This window comes from Exophiala viscosa, assembly GCF_022695815.1.
Source record: "Exophiala viscosa unplaced genomic scaffold EDD37scaffold_6, whole genome shotgun sequence".
Classification (NCBI taxonomy): domain Eukaryota; kingdom Fungi; phylum Ascomycota; class Eurotiomycetes; order Chaetothyriales; family Herpotrichiellaceae; genus Exophiala; species Exophiala viscosa.
Window position 1 is genome coordinate 1399455 of NW_026944358.1, and position 15009 is coordinate 1414463.

A 15009-nucleotide genomic window follows, 5' to 3' on the forward strand; every position below is an offset into this window, starting at 1 on the left:
GTTTCAACCTCGTTTATCCTCCAGAAAGCAGTCGAGGATCCGATTAAAGATGTCCGGAACCTGGACAAATGCGATGTGTGACGAGCTTGGGATCTCTACGTAGCTCGTATTTCGGAGCAAGCCACGAACCCTCGCTGTGACATGGTCTGGCATCCAGTCGTCATGATCAGCCGCAGCTACCCAGACTATAGGAGCTCGTTGTCTTCTCCACGGACGGGCACGTCTTTGAAAGTTTCCGAAGTCCATTTTGGCTCTCGCTTCCAAAGTTTGTAATAGGGCATAAAGTTGTTGTTGTCGTCTTGACCAGGGTTCAGCTTCAGCCATTCCTTTTGAGACATGTTGAAATACTCTTTGAGGCTGTCTAGCTCGTCGATGGCGTCACCTTCATTTTTGTCGCAGTCATCGATGCCTCCAAAAGCGAAAATCCGGTCAACTCGGGATACCTGCAGCCTCAACGCGTTTCAAGCCACCATCGCGCCATCTGACCATCCTACAAGCGCAGCTTTGGGAATCTGGTAGACATCGAGAAGAGCCAGCAAGTCCGTGGTCAACTTATCATAAGTGATCCACGTGTCGTCCCCCAAAGGAGTCCGCCCATGACCCCGATGATCAAAACAGATGACCGTATGCTTGGGGCTCAAATGATCCACTTGATACCCATAATGGCCACTATGGCTGATGCCTCCGGTCAGAAGAACCACGCGTAGAGTTCCCGCGGCTAGTGTTTCTTTCAGAGGTACACCAAAGATGGCATGCCAGATCTGGATGCCATGTGGCAGAGTCAAGAGTCCTTGTTCTTGAGCTTTGTTGAGATCCAGTTGGGGGTAAGGGGGCGTATGCTCCCAAGGAAGCTTCGCCATGACGCTGGGTCGATTAGCACCAAGGCTAATAGGATGTTGCCGAGTAGTGATGGAGTAGATCAAGGACTCATGTGCCTCAAGCAGTGACAAAAAGAGTTTGCCGACGTCTCTACTCTAGAGTTGGGGCCTTGCTGATATCGCCAGGAGGCGAGGATGACTTTGACGTGGCCAATTTAAAGGCCAGCGATGGCTTGAAGGTCACTCCGCCGCAAAACACGTCCATAAAGCAAGGCTGAGACTCGATTGGGGCAGAGCTGACGGGGTAAAGAGCACACCGACCTCTGTTGATGGGGCTCACGCTCGGTGTTAGATATCTTGCGGAGTTATCGCTGTACGCCTTCCCGAACTAACGGCCATCCCCGCCAAACCCCCTCCACACCCAATTCAATGCAAATAGGGGATGGGAAAGCAAGCGAAAGGCTCTTATAGATCGTTCCTCGGCTGGACATCCTCGAGGGTAACCAAAACCTCTGACACCCTAGACCTGGCAACGTTGATGATCGACAAGAAGAAGACATCGGGCACGGGCGACAACTGCAGAGGCATAATGGATTGGCCGAAGACATGAAGTTGATAGAAGGCAAAGCGCCAATTGCATCAATTATTGTAACGCACCCTGTGTGAAAGGGGCGTGCAGGGGCCTGCCGAACCGAATTCCTACACGCTGCACCTCAATTTTCCAATGCAGTCCCCTTTCCTCTTGAAATTTTGCTCACTTGAATCATGAACAGTTCTGGCAGAAAACTCTTTAGCTATTCATGCCGCTCAGAAATGTCATCGTCTAGACTAAGAGTGGACTTTCTATTTAACAAGGTGCAGTCTGTCTACTAATCAATGGTCTCACTTCCCAGGGCCATGAGCTCTGCTACAGTCCAATCCTTGTGCACATGTCCCGGCGCGACGTTCGTTGATTGTAGTGGCTTCCCTTCCAAAACGTCGGCTACTGCTTCATCCAACTTTTCGGCGGCGTATTGTACTGGATCATGCGAATACTGCCATGCTGGTTGAGGCATGTTGACAGCACTGGGATCTTCCGCCAACTTTTCCCACTTGGTTTTATGAAAACGATGACGAGTTTCGAAGCCAATCCTCTGGCTAAGAGTAACTCGTTCGTACCTGTACAACACAATTAGCCTTTGCAGTAAAACCGAGTATTAGTGCCCGCGTTGACTTGTCCCGAGCTGCAACTATCAAGACGTACCTTAAAGCCTCATGGACACGTAATGCAAGGGGGATGTTCTCTCGACCACCACGGCGAAGCACATATGCAATCGATGCGCCGTCCTCGATGGCCTGTACTGCTCCATTTCCAGAAGTGGGCAGGAAAGGATGTGCAGCATCGCCAGCAATGATCACCCGACCGCCCTTGGACACCCACGGCCGGAAAGGATCTCTCCACAGCAACTTCCAGTCAACGAGCCGGCCTTCTGGAGTTGCTTTGACGAACGCTCGAAATCTGGGATCCCAGCCTTCGCTTGCCTGCAAGACATGATCGATTTGCGTGTAAGACTCTTTCGCGTCGAATGTATCCTTGTGTGTGAAAGCGTAAACAGCCATGTTGAGCGTGGGACAAGTGAGGATGAACGCATGAAGATCCTCGCCGATGAAGAGATGGTATTCGTCTTTTCCCGAATCCTTCCATTCGTCAATGATAGGGTCTTTAACCTGGTCCAAGGGAAACCAAGCTCGAAAGACTGCGTATCCGGAACCCTGAGGATCATCTGTCTGTCCTGTGACAAACGTTCTGCAGCGGCTCCGGATGCCGTCCGCGCCAATCAGCACGTCTGCTTCGTGTCTGACTCCGTCGACAATAATGCCAGCTTTGTGCTCTGTTTCAAAATGTTCTTCGACACGGGTGTTGAGATGGATCTTGATTCCCAGAGATTCGGCAAAGTCGACAAGTGTTTTCTGATAAAAGCTTCTCTGTCCCATACAGAAGGGGGCTCCTTGGTAGGAGTTCTGCCACTCTTGCTTGTGCAGCAACTCGCCGCTTGCGCGATGGATCTCCATGGCGTCTACCCACAAGCACTGGTGCATGATTTTGGGGAGAACGTCATCCCATGTCGATACAATCCGCGTTCCATTAGGTGTGAGGACAATTAAGTCGCCTACAACGCCAATTAGCTGTGGCAGACAGAGAACCTGGAATGATGCTGGCGTTACCTAGTGGGAGGAACTCGGGTGCTTGCTCAAAGATTTCGACTTCATGCCCCTGGCGAATGCATTCGATTGCGGCAGCTAAACCACCAAAGCCCGCACCAATGACGATCACTTTGATACCAGTAGGTGATGCTCGCGACATGTCAGCCTCACAGTCTGGTACCTCGGGCATCAATGGGTTGACTTTCTGGATCATGTTGACTGTGGTATGGGCACTTCAAGGATCGATGTAGGATCACCCTGCGTGTGACTTTTCTGTGGCGTATGATTGAGGCTCATCTGGGTTGGAAAATCAAAGTGCAGCTTTCGGCTTTAAAGGGACTTTGACACTTCCGTAACAATACAGGAATTGCCTTCATCTTCCCCTGATGTTTGCAAAATACAACGAGCCACATACAGCGACCAGATACTAATGGATTGTGTGGATTGGCGTTTATTTCGCCAACCCCGAGTTTTGCTTTCAGCGAATGATCCTCGATGACGGGGTACTTGTGGGATTGTGACGGGGTAGCGTTCGAGGTTGCCAATAAGACACCGAAAGCGCTAGGTCAATTGTGTGGGGTCGAGTCTGTTGTGGTATTGTGACATAACAGTCTTCCTATCGGCCTAAAGGTTGTTTAAGATAGCCAAAGAAGACCCTTTATCGTAAATACCAAACCTGACAACCTATTCAATTACTGATAAAAAGTCGCCAGCAGAGTCTGTCTCCGCGTACCTAGAAAGCCAGGAAGAAATTCTGGTCTCGAATTCTAGAACCTGTTCCACGAGGGCTAGCCACTAGGATTTCGACGCACAACCGTGGTGCACTCGGTGACTAGCGTTCCACCACTATCAATTCGACAAACTGGCAGGTTTTGTCCTTTCGATTTCTTTGAGCTCACCCGTACTGTGGGTTCCCTCGCACCCAAGAATTTATTTGACGAGGCTCTCAACTCAGGGGCTGATTTGGCGTCCAGCGATCATAGCAGGCTTTGGACGGTCACTTTGACTCTCGCTAGGTTAATCGTTTTGCAAGCCCACAAACCGGGTTAAAACCTAGTGAGGTCAGTTCCTGCCCGCCGTGCTTGCGGCTTTGTCTTCCCAGGAACTGCATCAAGACGCGTTGACTATCCATGCTTGATGGCACTTTGCACGTAGCTTCGCCGCATTATTCGCAAAGTCTAGGGGGTTCCACCACGTGGCGTTCTCTTGCTGGCAACCCAGTAGCGAAGGGGTTATTTGACTCCAAGAAACGTGTTGACAAACGCCTTCCAATTGTTGCTGGAGTACACATGTCATCTTTTCTTTAAGATCGCGTAAGAGACACGAGAGGCGCGAGGGTTGGGGTACGGATCGTCAGGTTCCATATCGAATGCAGCTACTCCCTTCATAAAATCTCATCCTTCCACTTTCGTGACATCAATTCGGCGTCCAATTTTGCATTCGGAGACCTGGACCTACGGCAAAAATGGGATGGCAGCTCGCGGTGAATGATGTTCTTGGTTGGAAGATCTAACGCAGGACGACGAGGACTGTCAATTGCCAACAAGCAGCAATAGTTGCGACAAGGTGACTCCCGTCACCCCTCATGATTTCCGTGCAAAGTGTTTGTGCTACGTACAGCCCACCCAACCGGGGCTCGTCCCATGCATCGAAGCATCCCCCAGACTTTTTGTGCATCTTCCGGTGTAGATTCCGCATCCCACATCTGAAGCCCGACCCTTCCATCTACGCCTTCACATCACTGCTGTCCTTGTTGCGGACGTGCATTTTTCGTGAGACCTCTGAGGTCAGCGTAACATCCAAGCTTCTACGTCCAACGACGAGTGAAGCGACAATAGCTCAAGTTCCAAAGGGTATCGCGGACACGTAAACAATCTGGAAAGCATGCATGTACGCCACACGGGTTGCGGCAACTGCGACCAAAATGACCGACTGTGTAACACCGGGCACCTTTGCAAGCAAGGCTTGATCGCCAAGGGCCAGTGCTTGCAAAAGACTAGTGACGGATGTTTGAGGAAGTCCAGCTTCGACAACAGCCGGAACCACATACTTCACGATGCCCTTGTCGGCTTCGTTGCTCAGAATCGTTGAATACATGGTAACTACTGCAAGTTAGAAGAGCCCAAAGCATTGCCCGTATGGAAGCCAGCTTACTTGCAACTGTTGCGAGCAGACCGCGGAGCGTTGATTGGGCACCAATAGCTATGCCCATGATGTCCGGGTTGATGACCATAGGACTACCGACAAGTGTAACAATTTCCAGATAGCCCGAGGCTGTGGTAGCAAGTAGTGTGAGGACGAGCCCTTGAACTCGAGTCACGTCCAAGGCTGCCAGTCCACCAGCAAATGCGGTCATCAACACTGCACTCACTACAAGCTGCCATTTCAGCTCGCCGAGCGGTTGAACCAAGAGACCGGCGAGGAGCTGCCCCAATAGGAGCCCTCCGGTAAGGGTGCACTACACATAGTAGATTCTCGGTCAGCTCGGGCTGCATTTGTGCCTTTGCTTCGGAATGATAGAGCTTACGCTATTCCAGCCGATTGAGGTTGTGTCCAATCCAAAGACAGTGGACAATTGTTGAGGCCAGATTACGTTGAGAGAATAAGCGAGCATCACATCGACGGCTGATATGATCGACAGAGAAAAGTAGTCTCGGTTATTCAGCATGGCCAGCGGAATCAGGGGTACTTCGGGGATGCCGGAAAGTTCTGCGAGAAGTCAGCCCTGACATCGGGTCAACTGAATGTGTGCGCCTGACCCCAGAAAACGAAGGCTATCCATCCAACCCCGCCTAGCACGATGGGCGCAATGACGGCCGCAGATTTCCAAGCTTGTCTCTTCGGTCAGCAAACCTCATTTCTAGACGTATAATTCGTTCTCACTCACGATGTGCCGATCCACCCCATGAAAGCCCGACCAACAACGCTGCCGTACTGCCCGTAAAGATGGTGAATCCCACGTAGTCCAAGTTCTTTAAGAGATCACGGCGCGAGTGGCGCTTATGAAGGTTCTCGAATCTGGGTGGGTGGTAGCAGAAAAACAGCAACACTATAACGGCAAACGGCATTCCCGCGTGTAGATAGTAGATCGACCTCCAGCTAGCTCCGGTCGAGGTGATGAGTTTCCGCCCTGGCGCGTGGTTAATATCCCAGTGGACTTGGATTCGCCGATAGCTGGGCTAGTATCTATAACGGGCAAGAGCGCTGTCACTGGTGCAAACAGGACAGTCATGATCCCATACACCAAGAATCTGTGCTTGTTGGGCAGCAGTTCACCCACGACAATGGCCCCAATCAACTGCGCAGAAGAGCCGAACCCAGTAAGAGCAACCTATGCATATGGTCATATTAGAATGGCGTGGGAAGCTTCGTAAAATGTGACTTACCGCACCCGCCAGCATTCTCACCGTCTTCGCTTGGCTTGCGAATAACATGCCCGCCAAAGTGAGCACGTTAAAGAAGATGAAATACCACCGACGGCCGAAGACGTCGGATAATCGTCCGACGATCGCGATAGCGATGGTCTGGCATAGCGTGCCCGCGGTGGCGATCCAGATTGCGTCTGAGCCTCCACCTAGATCACGTAAAGTGTTAGCAACCATGGCCGATCGCGGGACTAGAACGACACCTACCGAGGTCTGCGACAATCACAAGCAGGCCGTTGGATGGCATTACGAAAACCCAGTAGGCGGAGTTATAACCCAGCGCAAACGCCTGTATGACAAGTCAGTCCGTCGCCATTACCTTTGCACCGGTGATCGGGACTGGTACACATACAAGAAGGGAGCCCATGATCTTCCAGTCTTTCCAGAACGCCACAGGCAACTCTTCAGCGGTAGTCCCCAGCCTGCCGTGGTCTCCCTCGAGTGGGGTGTCTTCAAGTTTCTGCACGTCTTCGACGTTGTTCACTGCACCCATCTTGATTGAATCAGGACTGTTTGGGGCGACCAGGATGATTGGAGGCCATGATCAACGGTTGGTAGGGGAAGAATGTAAAGGGTGAAGAGAGAGATATATCAAATGTATACTTGAAGCTTCTGCCCTTCAAGGCCATATCTTACTTTACTTGTGCGTCTCTTTGAACATTTTCGTCGCCCCACATTCCCCCGGCGGACCTGTCCTTCAAACTCTAGAATATCCCACACTCCGGGGTAAGTTTATGGCGGGGCGTGTTGCCGGGTCCACTGCTCCATGTGGATCCTGCTTTGAATGAAAACAGAAGCGCGTGAATGGCGTACAGCGCGGCCTTCGTACTGCGAGTGGATCTGGCAACATGCTTGACGAAATTTGCGCAGGCTTCCACGGCAACGTTGTGTTCCTCCCGGAGAAGGCCAGGTTTTGGTGGACCAAGGTCTGCATAAAGCCTAAAGTAGACGCATTTGAGCAAGGCATTGGAGTCGAGAGAAAGTGCTCCATAGACATTGAGCGACTTCGTTGAGCGAGCATCCGCCACCCACAGGGCTTGCCATCGACTCAGCGTCTGCTCGAAGGTGCAAAGCTGTTCATTCGAATATGGCGCCCACCTCGTGTGTTTTTTGTATGCCACATTTACTGCAGGAGTGCATGCAGCATGATCAAACACCCAAATTGACTGCATCTGACAAGAGGCAAATCGTCCTCCGCCATCAAGTTCGAAAGCACTTCACTAAAGCTTGCCGGATACTGAAACGCATCCTTTGTACACTTTGTCCATTCGTCCTCAGATGGAGCACTCCACTGTTCTTCCGCACAGGGCAAGTCGATGTCCATTTCGCTATTGAGGAGAACGTATGGCATGCTCAAAGCTAGGTTCAATTGGCTGAAGAAGATGAAGACTGAAAGTTTCGTCCCATGTTGGTCAGTGACAATCGAGGCACGCTCACGAACAAGCTGGCGACACCTTACCGAATGATGGTTTCGGCTGCGACCCAGGATTCCCACAACGGCTCTTGGTTTGGGTTGTGGCGACCGAGGGCTTCGTCAAGGGATGAAACGGACCGAACAAGCTGTCGTCATTGTTTTCAGCTGAGCAACCCGAGACTGGAGAGGATAGCGGTCATCATAAACTTACGCTGGCGAGAAGTGACTGACTTGTCACCGTTTCGTGAAGAGTAGCGGATTTGCCACTCCAAGCCCCAAAGATCATGACAAACAACAGGGTTTGAGTCACCCATATAGGCTGTTCCTCCTGCTGCAAACCGCAGTGCTCAATCTTGAACGTTAGAGAAGCCTGTTGAGGAGAACGATGGGCAGACTCACATGATTGAAGAGCAGCTGACGGGCGGCCTGATATAGGATGAACCTGTGTCCACATTTCCGCAGCAGGTCGCGCCTATGGTGGCTATAGCAAGTAACAAAGCCCAGGGCTGTTGGTTTGCGTGCCACGTAGGGGCATGGATGCAGGGAATGCTTGGCAGCACGGCCTCGAGAAAGGTCGCAATATATATCGCCCAAATGCCAGACATGACGGCATATCGTTTCCTAGTTCGCCCTGTTGAAGTGATGTTAGTGGCTCGAAACTAGCAAAATTGTGCCTTCCTCCCCGACTCACCATCTTCGCGTTGCTTATCGCTTCCACCAGATCCATCCTCTTAGCCTCAGTAATCTCAAACCATTCCCTTCGTACAGGTCCGGAGAGGTGAATCTCGCTGGCGTTCAAAGGTAATGGATCCAATATTGTTATTCCAGGCCTTGGCATTTTGGGTGCAGCAGCTTCGTCGATCGCCCTGTGGGAACTATTGGTAATTGGCCTGCCCAGTGTATCGATAGCTGCAGAATTGGTAGCCGGCAACGTAAATTCAAGATCTTGAACTGTGAGGCTCTGTTGCCAATCAAAGTTGTCGTATAATCCATTGAACTCGAAAGGAAATGTCCACTGCGCCGTTGTAAAAGTGTCGATGTGTTTGCTCCCAAACGGCGCATGGCTGTCAGAAGAACCAGGGATCGTTTCAGGTCCAGGCTGCTCTTTGGTCACATCATTCAGAGTAATATCAGATGACTGGCTTTCCGGGATGACTGCGACAGTTGTCTGTATCTTCAAGATATCGGACGCGGGAAACTCGCCATCAGGCGGAATATGTTCCTTATGATATCGCTTGAGGTGGACTCGGGCCGAGTCTTTGCGGGAAAACCGATAGTTGCAAAATCGACACTCAAAGGGCTTCTCGTTGCTATCTGATATGCATGGTCAGTTTGCTGGTCGGCGTGGTGGTCGGGGAGTTCAGCGCGAGTTGCTATGGCTTGTACTAACGAGCACGTTCGTGCCTGGTCAAGTGTTCGACCCGGGCGAAGGCACGATCACACATCGTGCATCGGAAATCTCGTCGAGAAGTCACCCTGGTACCTGTTGTTGGTGTCCGTATTCTGGCCTCCTGCGAAGAGGAACGCTGCTCAGCGGGCTCTTTGCGCTTCTTTTTCGCCGCGTTTGGAGGCTTGGGTGAGGGTATGTGCTGTAGTGGTGCCTGGTTTGCGCTACCATCGGCCGCCAGACCTAGAAACGAGAGGTCTAGGGACATCGCAGGACACCTCAGGAGAACAAGCCAGCCCAGACACCGCTGGCAACAGGGGTCTAGAACCAAAAGACGACGGCCTGAGTTGATGCGCCGGATATCAGTCGTCGTGCTACGTCGTCTGGTGCAATCAGGACGATCCAGCAACTTCAGCAGTGATGCAATACGTAGTCACTGCCTGCCAAGCCCGGATACCCCGCAAGGGCCTGCCGAGGGCTATGGCTACGTATGGGCAGAGAGGTTTCTTCGGTGAATTTGTTATTGCGAACTTTGGATGGATCTTTCACAATTGGAAAACTCGAAAGAAGCCGGACAGGTGGCTCGACATAAGATATACTTGGGGATGTTGACATTTTTGCCTAACTGGGAGCGGACGCAAAGGATTGTATTTCCATCTGCAGTGAGCGCCCTACCGCTGGGTGCCATATACTGTAATTGGGATAGGTAGCAAGGAGTTTTGGGCTACAGCGGATCCTAGAATACCACCGAGGCTGCTCTGCTCTCGAGCGGTCTCGATCACGATCAGATCGATCACTACGTGAGTCTACAGCTGGGCGTCTCTCCTGCGCGCACGCATATTCCCTCGACGACCACGGCAAGCAGGCAAGCTACGTCTTGCTCGCTTGGGTCCGTCCGAGGTGAAATCTAGGGATGCTGGGATGAAGCAAGTTCTGGGACAGAAGTGGGCGCTGATTGACCCGGGGAAATCGTGGGTTATGATGGGGCCTGACGGGGGTTGACGGGGGTGACGGGGCTGGTTGACCTGCGGGGAAATTTGCACGCCTTCTCAGAATTGCTCTGCCACACCCCGATACACCCAACTTCTGTCCCTGTGGCCCAGTACACTAGGTCAACCAGGCTTCTTGCGAATTACCCTTTGGAGGGAGCTGTGTGCTGTGGGACAATGAAGGTGGGTGCGAGCTGTCGCACAAGGACGTGGGGTCAAAAGCTTTTACGCATACCGGAGCAGCCCAAGTCTACGAAGACAGGAGGCATCGATTATTGGTGCCCAGCGAGCGTCAATAGCCAAAGTCAACATCACCTCCGCCAGAGACAAATGCGTGCAGCATATTTGACCGAGCCCATCCTACGCAAAATTATCGCGGCCTCATCGGTCCTCCCTCCCTTCCTGCCATCCATTTTTCTCAGACGACAATGTCAGCGCTCCACGAACCTGAAATTCAGGCACTCATGTATGGCGAAGCAAGCGACGCTCTGCTTATTACGCTCTTCCAGCAGACATTGAGACGATCTGCCAATGAATTATCTCACGCTTCAACAGCGGTCCGAAACCCAAGATCATTGTTCTATGGAGCTATCGGCCTCGTCTCATTATTTTGAATCTTGTTGAGCCTCTACCGTCTGTGGCTGCATCCTATGCGAAATGTGCCAGGGCCATTCTTTGCACGAATCAACGGGCTGTGGCGAACATGGCGGTATTGGAAAGGTGACTGGCATGAAGACATTGTTCAACTCCACGAGAAATATGGCAAGGCGGTCAGGATATCCCCAACGAGATCTCAGTGCAGGATGAAGATACCATGAAAGCCCTCTACTCTCACCGCCAAAATACTCCAAAGAGCTGGTGGTACAATGTCTGGATTATCCCTGGTGCCGCGCGAGGCTTTTTCGCCATCCGTGACCGAAAGTTGCATGGCTTTTTGCGCAAAAGAGTGTCACATATGTTCTCCGTCACAAGTCTCGTCACTATGGAAACCTACATCCAAAGCTGCATGGACGTTTTTATGTCCAAAATGTCCCAATTCGAAGCACAAGGCAAAACCGTGGAGATGGGCAACTGGACTAACGCACTCGCCTTTGATGTGATTGGGGAGCTGGGCTACGGAGCAATGTTTGGTCACATGGCGACCGAGTCCGACGTGCTAAACCTCAGAGGGGATATTCTCTCAGGCTTCAAGATCTTCAGTCGAATCGGTTACCTGTGGGGACAGTGGCGCCTCGTGTTGAACCCTCTTGTCGCAGCTCTCGGTCCACCCCCAGCCACGACGTTCGCCGACTATACAGCGCGCCAATTACAAGCTCGAAAGGCTGATCGGAGTGGCGTCGCGCGGACTTGCTTGAGCATTGGCTCAACATGAAGCGTGCAGACAACACGCCCGCTCACGACGACGAGATCATTGCCGAAATGTTTTCTGTCATGTAAGACCACTGGCCTTTTGAGTTGATGTGACTGACAGTGGTGCAGCGGTGGAGGTGGGGATACCACATCGATCTTAATGCGAGCTTGCTTGTTCTATGTTGCTACCAGTCCTAAAGTCTATGCCACCCTGCGAAAAGAGATCGACGATTTTTGCGGGGATCGAGAGCCGGACAGACAGATCATGTACAAAGAGACTCAGACTTTGCCATACCTGCAGGCTGTCATCAAGGAGTCCGCACGGCTCTGGCCCTCTATTGTCTGGCAACTTCCACGCGACAGTCCGTTGGTGGCCTTACGATTGACGGCAAATTCTATGTTCCGGAAGGCTACAGCGTCAGCATTAGTCCCATGGCCCAAACCGCGACCCGTGCATTTACGGCGATGATGCGAAAGAGTTCAGGCCTGAAAGATGGCTGCAGAACGAGATCCAGACCCGTCGCATGGAGCTCCTTTCCATGACCTTCGGCGGTAATGGTCCCCGTGCTTGCCTGGGCAAAAATCTGGCATTGGTATGTCTGCTTCCGTGAACCTCTATGCATCTAAGCTATACTTACGGAAATCAGATGGAAGTCCAGCTTCTTATCGCTCGCTTTATCCGAGGCTTTGACTATGAGATCGTCAATAAGGAGCACCCTTGGCGGGTCTGCTCTGCATGGTTTGCATCACAGAACGAGATGTATATACGTCTTACACGGAGGGGCTTTGACAGTGCTAAGTAGATCACGTGATTTACTATTAGAGTCACCCGAGTCATCGTGGATGTCTCTAGCTATCGCATCATATCTGGTTCACCTTAATTATTATATGATTATTGCACCTCCCAATCCTTAATCCAGATAGCCGCAATATTTGAGAGGCAACCTATACTGAAATTATCGTAGTGCGGTAGCAAATCGAACAGTTTACTATCCTAGACCTTGAAACATACACTATATATAATCACCCAGTAAAAGCACCTGGTATTGAGACAATTTAGTTAAATGACCATATTTTGGTGCGCCTTTCTGGGAAACAGGCTCGCGGCCATATTTATAGTAATAATGTCTGGCAAAGCTGAGGAGCTCAGCTAAATATCCGATGCCGAAAACTGTCTCTTTCACTCAGGGACAATCTGCCTTGACGATCTGTGACTGTAGTTTCCTCCGATTCAATGTTCTGCTTCAGCTATTCTTAGATATGCTTTTGCCTTTCCCAAATCTACATCAGCAAACATCGCAAACCTAGTTCCTCAGAGCTTGGAAAATGCTGGGTGAGCATGCCACCAGGCTCGCAATCGTTTGCCATAGAAATAGAGAGGGATGGTCAAAGTACACAGTGCCAGTTGAATACCTCCGATGACGTTGAACATCTTCGCCGGACCCCAAGCTACGACCCAGTCACTAACAAAGTCTGTTTTTCAATTAGCAACGAGCTCGTCAGTGCAAAGGATCATAACAACTCACAGGTGAACCCGTAGAACATGAAGTTCTTGACGATCATCGTAATAATAAAAACTTCGATACTGATATCGCGGTATGCATCGACCATATAGGCACCCACGGTGACTGCGGCAAACTGGCCTGAGCCAACGATTATGCCATAGATTATCGCGATACAGACCACACTGGTGCCTTGCGTGATCAGGTTGCCAAAGCAGAAATAGCCGATGGTAGCAAATATCGCAAGACCCAGGATGAGGAAGAGACGGAATTCAGGCTCGTAAATACCACCATTGCGTCGGCTCATCCACTTTGCAAGTGGATCGGAAACGAGACCACAAAAGAGGTTGGCGAGAATGCCAACGACAACTGGTCCTGCGGAAAGATAGCCAATATCCGTCGTGCCCAGGTTATAGGGTGGTCCTGCTAGAATCTCCGCCAGGACAACTGAAATACCCACGACCCAGAGCACCGGGAACACGAGCGTGATGCCAGCCCAGATGACGGCGGGGTTGATGATGATGAGGAAAGGTCGGATAAGCAATTTTAGTAGTGAGGTCTCACTGTAAGTTCCGTGGAAGGGCAGCATTCTGTGCCAGATCGACTCTCTGCGCATGATCGAATCGTCACCTGTCCGGGTTCTGGACATGGTGTTGCCGTTGTTTTCAACTTCCTGATGCTCCGCCTTAGAAGCCTCGACTTGCTCAAGAATCTGTAGGTTCTGCAGAACGGAAAAGGGTTAGCAATTAGGACTCGTGAATTTTCCGAGTCCGACTTACATCCTGCGAAGATTGATCAATCTCGTAAAGGGGGTTGCGGTTGTATGCAGTCTCCCATCCGAACAAGAGACAAAGTAGAAAAAGGATTCCAACAAAGATGGAAAGGAGCCAGAAGATCCAGCGCCAACCCAGATTCGCGGCCACCTTTCCAGACACCAGGACTGGGATATTGGAAATTCCGGATAACGAGGTAACGAAAACCGCCATGCGTAATCCTCTTTCGTGCACAAAGTAGAGGTCTCCGATGATAGCATACATGACGGACTCAAAGAATGAGCATGCGAAACCTTGTACAACCCGTGCTCCCAGGAATGAACCGTATGATCTAGCGGCACCTGCCCAGAGCGAACCAGCAAAAGCGCAAGCCATCGAGAAGATTAATCCAGGACGTTTACCGAATTTGCGGCAAAATGAGGCGATAAAAATACCGATAGCACCGGTTGCGCAGAGACAGTACCCACTCAAAAGTCCATATTGTGTGAAGTTGATCTTGAATTCCTCAATCAGTGGAATGGCAATCGGAGACAAGATCGGGCCAAAACTACACATGGTCAGCCTGGAGGTAAATGACGTGCACGAAAGGATAAGCTCACCCTCCAATCACGATGAGCGTACAACTTGATGTTAGTAGCAATATTCCATCTCTCTGCCACAAGGGCCAGTTCAATGGATCGTTGGGGTCATTCGATGGCTGAGGAATGAGGACAATGTGGGAGTTCCTTCCCGTACCCTTCTTCAGGTGGGTAGCATTCACGATGGAGGGAACATCATGATCATCCAGGAATGTAGTGCCTGGGACATGATCCATTCGTCGCTTTGGCTCAAGAATACCGAACCCCATCTTGACGACTTGTGAGCAAAGATTTTGAGATGAAGAGCGACAAAGTGCAGCAAAGCATTAACGTTGACAGGGGAATCGTCAGGTAATATACACACACAGAGCACCCGGGCACCCCACGGGCACCCCGCTAGTTCAGCGAATCCTTGGGCCCAGCAGGTTGCCCGAGGGGACCAAGTTAGCAGGATTTGCCTCAATAATTCCCCCAGAATTCATCACACCTGTGGGCGCCTCTCCACATCCTCTGATCCAGGGGGCAGTGAGAATCCCATGCGCTTTGAGGGGAGTTTAGTTCACTCCACATCCCCACTTTCCGATTACCA

General features: G+C 51.2%; 6 protein-coding genes across 6 annotated transcripts; 1 reads left to right on the forward strand and 5 right to left on the reverse strand.

Annotated features, from left to right (window-relative positions):
* Positions 1 to 185: 185 nt before the first annotated feature.
* EDD37DRAFT_682194 (uncharacterized protein) lies at positions 186 to 860 on the reverse strand (the record flags this gene model as incomplete). The annotated part of the gene is made up of 2 exons (XM_062819788.1): positions 186 to 443; positions 495 to 860. 2 exons carry the CDS (start codon positions 858 to 860, stop codon positions 186 to 188), a joined length of 624 nt encoding a protein of 207 aa, XP_062669803.1.
* Positions 861 to 1687: 827 nt separating this feature from the next.
* On the reverse strand, positions 1688 to 3162 carry EDD37DRAFT_658281 (uncharacterized protein; the record flags this gene model as incomplete). The annotated part of the gene is made up of 3 exons (XM_062818960.1): positions 1688 to 1976; positions 2062 to 2968; positions 3024 to 3162. 3 exons carry the CDS (start codon positions 3160 to 3162, stop codon positions 1688 to 1690), a joined length of 1335 nt encoding a protein of 444 aa, XP_062669804.1.
* Positions 3163 to 4641: 1479 nt separating this feature from the next.
* Positions 4642 to 6920, reverse strand: EDD37DRAFT_695236 (fungal trichothecene efflux pump; the record flags this gene model as incomplete). Its single annotated transcript, XM_062820101.1, has 9 exons — positions 4642 to 5104; positions 5157 to 5460; positions 5530 to 5711; positions 5762 to 5833; positions 5890 to 6020; positions 6059 to 6333; positions 6389 to 6576; positions 6635 to 6716; positions 6780 to 6920. The coding sequence occupies 9 exons, from the start codon at positions 6918 to 6920 to the stop codon at positions 4842 to 4844; spliced, it is 1638 nt and encodes a 545-aa protein (XP_062669805.1). The 3' UTR covers positions 4642 to 4841.
* Positions 6921 to 7715: 795 nt separating this feature from the next.
* Positions 7716 to 9496, reverse strand: EDD37DRAFT_682204 (uncharacterized protein; the record flags this gene model as incomplete). Its single annotated transcript, XM_062819789.1, has 5 exons — positions 7716 to 7987; positions 8053 to 8211; positions 8241 to 8462; positions 8533 to 9155; positions 9232 to 9496. The coding sequence occupies 5 exons, from the start codon at positions 9494 to 9496 to the stop codon at positions 7883 to 7885; spliced, it is 1374 nt and encodes a 457-aa protein (XP_062669806.1). The 3' UTR covers positions 7716 to 7882.
* A 1364-nt stretch (positions 9497 to 10860) lies between these two features.
* Positions 10861 to 12439, forward strand: EDD37DRAFT_666614 (cytochrome P450). The gene is made up of 5 exons (XM_062819277.1): positions 10861 to 11548; positions 11599 to 11650; positions 11697 to 11984; positions 12052 to 12160; positions 12215 to 12439. The coding sequence occupies exons 1-5, from the start codon at positions 11032 to 11034 to the stop codon at positions 12368 to 12370; spliced, it is 1122 nt and encodes a 373-aa protein (XP_062669807.1). The 5' UTR covers positions 10861 to 11031; the 3' UTR covers positions 12371 to 12439.
* Positions 12440 to 12725: 286 nt separating this feature from the next.
* On the reverse strand, positions 12726 to 14850 carry EDD37DRAFT_695239 (major facilitator superfamily domain-containing protein). The gene is made up of 4 exons (XM_062820102.1): positions 14442 to 14850; positions 13849 to 14389; positions 13094 to 13790; positions 12726 to 13040 (listed from the first exon to the last, which is right to left on the reverse strand). Exons 1-4 carry the CDS (start codon positions 14687 to 14689, stop codon positions 12880 to 12882), a joined length of 1647 nt encoding a protein of 548 aa, XP_062669808.1. The 5' UTR covers positions 14690 to 14850; the 3' UTR covers positions 12726 to 12879.
* Positions 14851 to 15009: the final 159 nt, after the last annotated feature.

Coding starts and splice junctions, on each gene's coding strand:
- EDD37DRAFT_666614 (XM_062819277.1), top strand. CDS start 11,032: ATGAAAGCCCTCTACTCTCACCGCCAAAATACTCCAAAGAGCTGGTGG. Junction 11,549..11,598: donor AGCTCGAAAGGCTGATCGGA/GTGGCGTCGCGC, acceptor TGAAGCGTGCAG/ACAACACGCCCGCTCACGAC. Junction 11,985..12,051: donor ATGTTCCGGAAGGCTACAGC/GTCAGCATTAGT, acceptor GAAAGAGTTCAG/GCCTGAAAGATGGCTGCAGA.
- EDD37DRAFT_695239 (XM_062820102.1), bottom strand. CDS start 14,689: ATGGGGTTCGGTATTCTTGAGCCAAAGCGACGAATGGATCATGTCCCA. Junction 14,390..14,441: donor ACGCTCATCGTGATTGGAGG/GTGAGCTTATCC, acceptor GACCATGTGTAG/TTTTGGCCCGATCTTGTCTC. Junction 13,041..13,093: donor CATGTTCTACGGGTTCACCT/GTGAGTTGTTAT, acceptor ATTGAAAAACAG/ACTTTGTTAGTGACTGGGTC.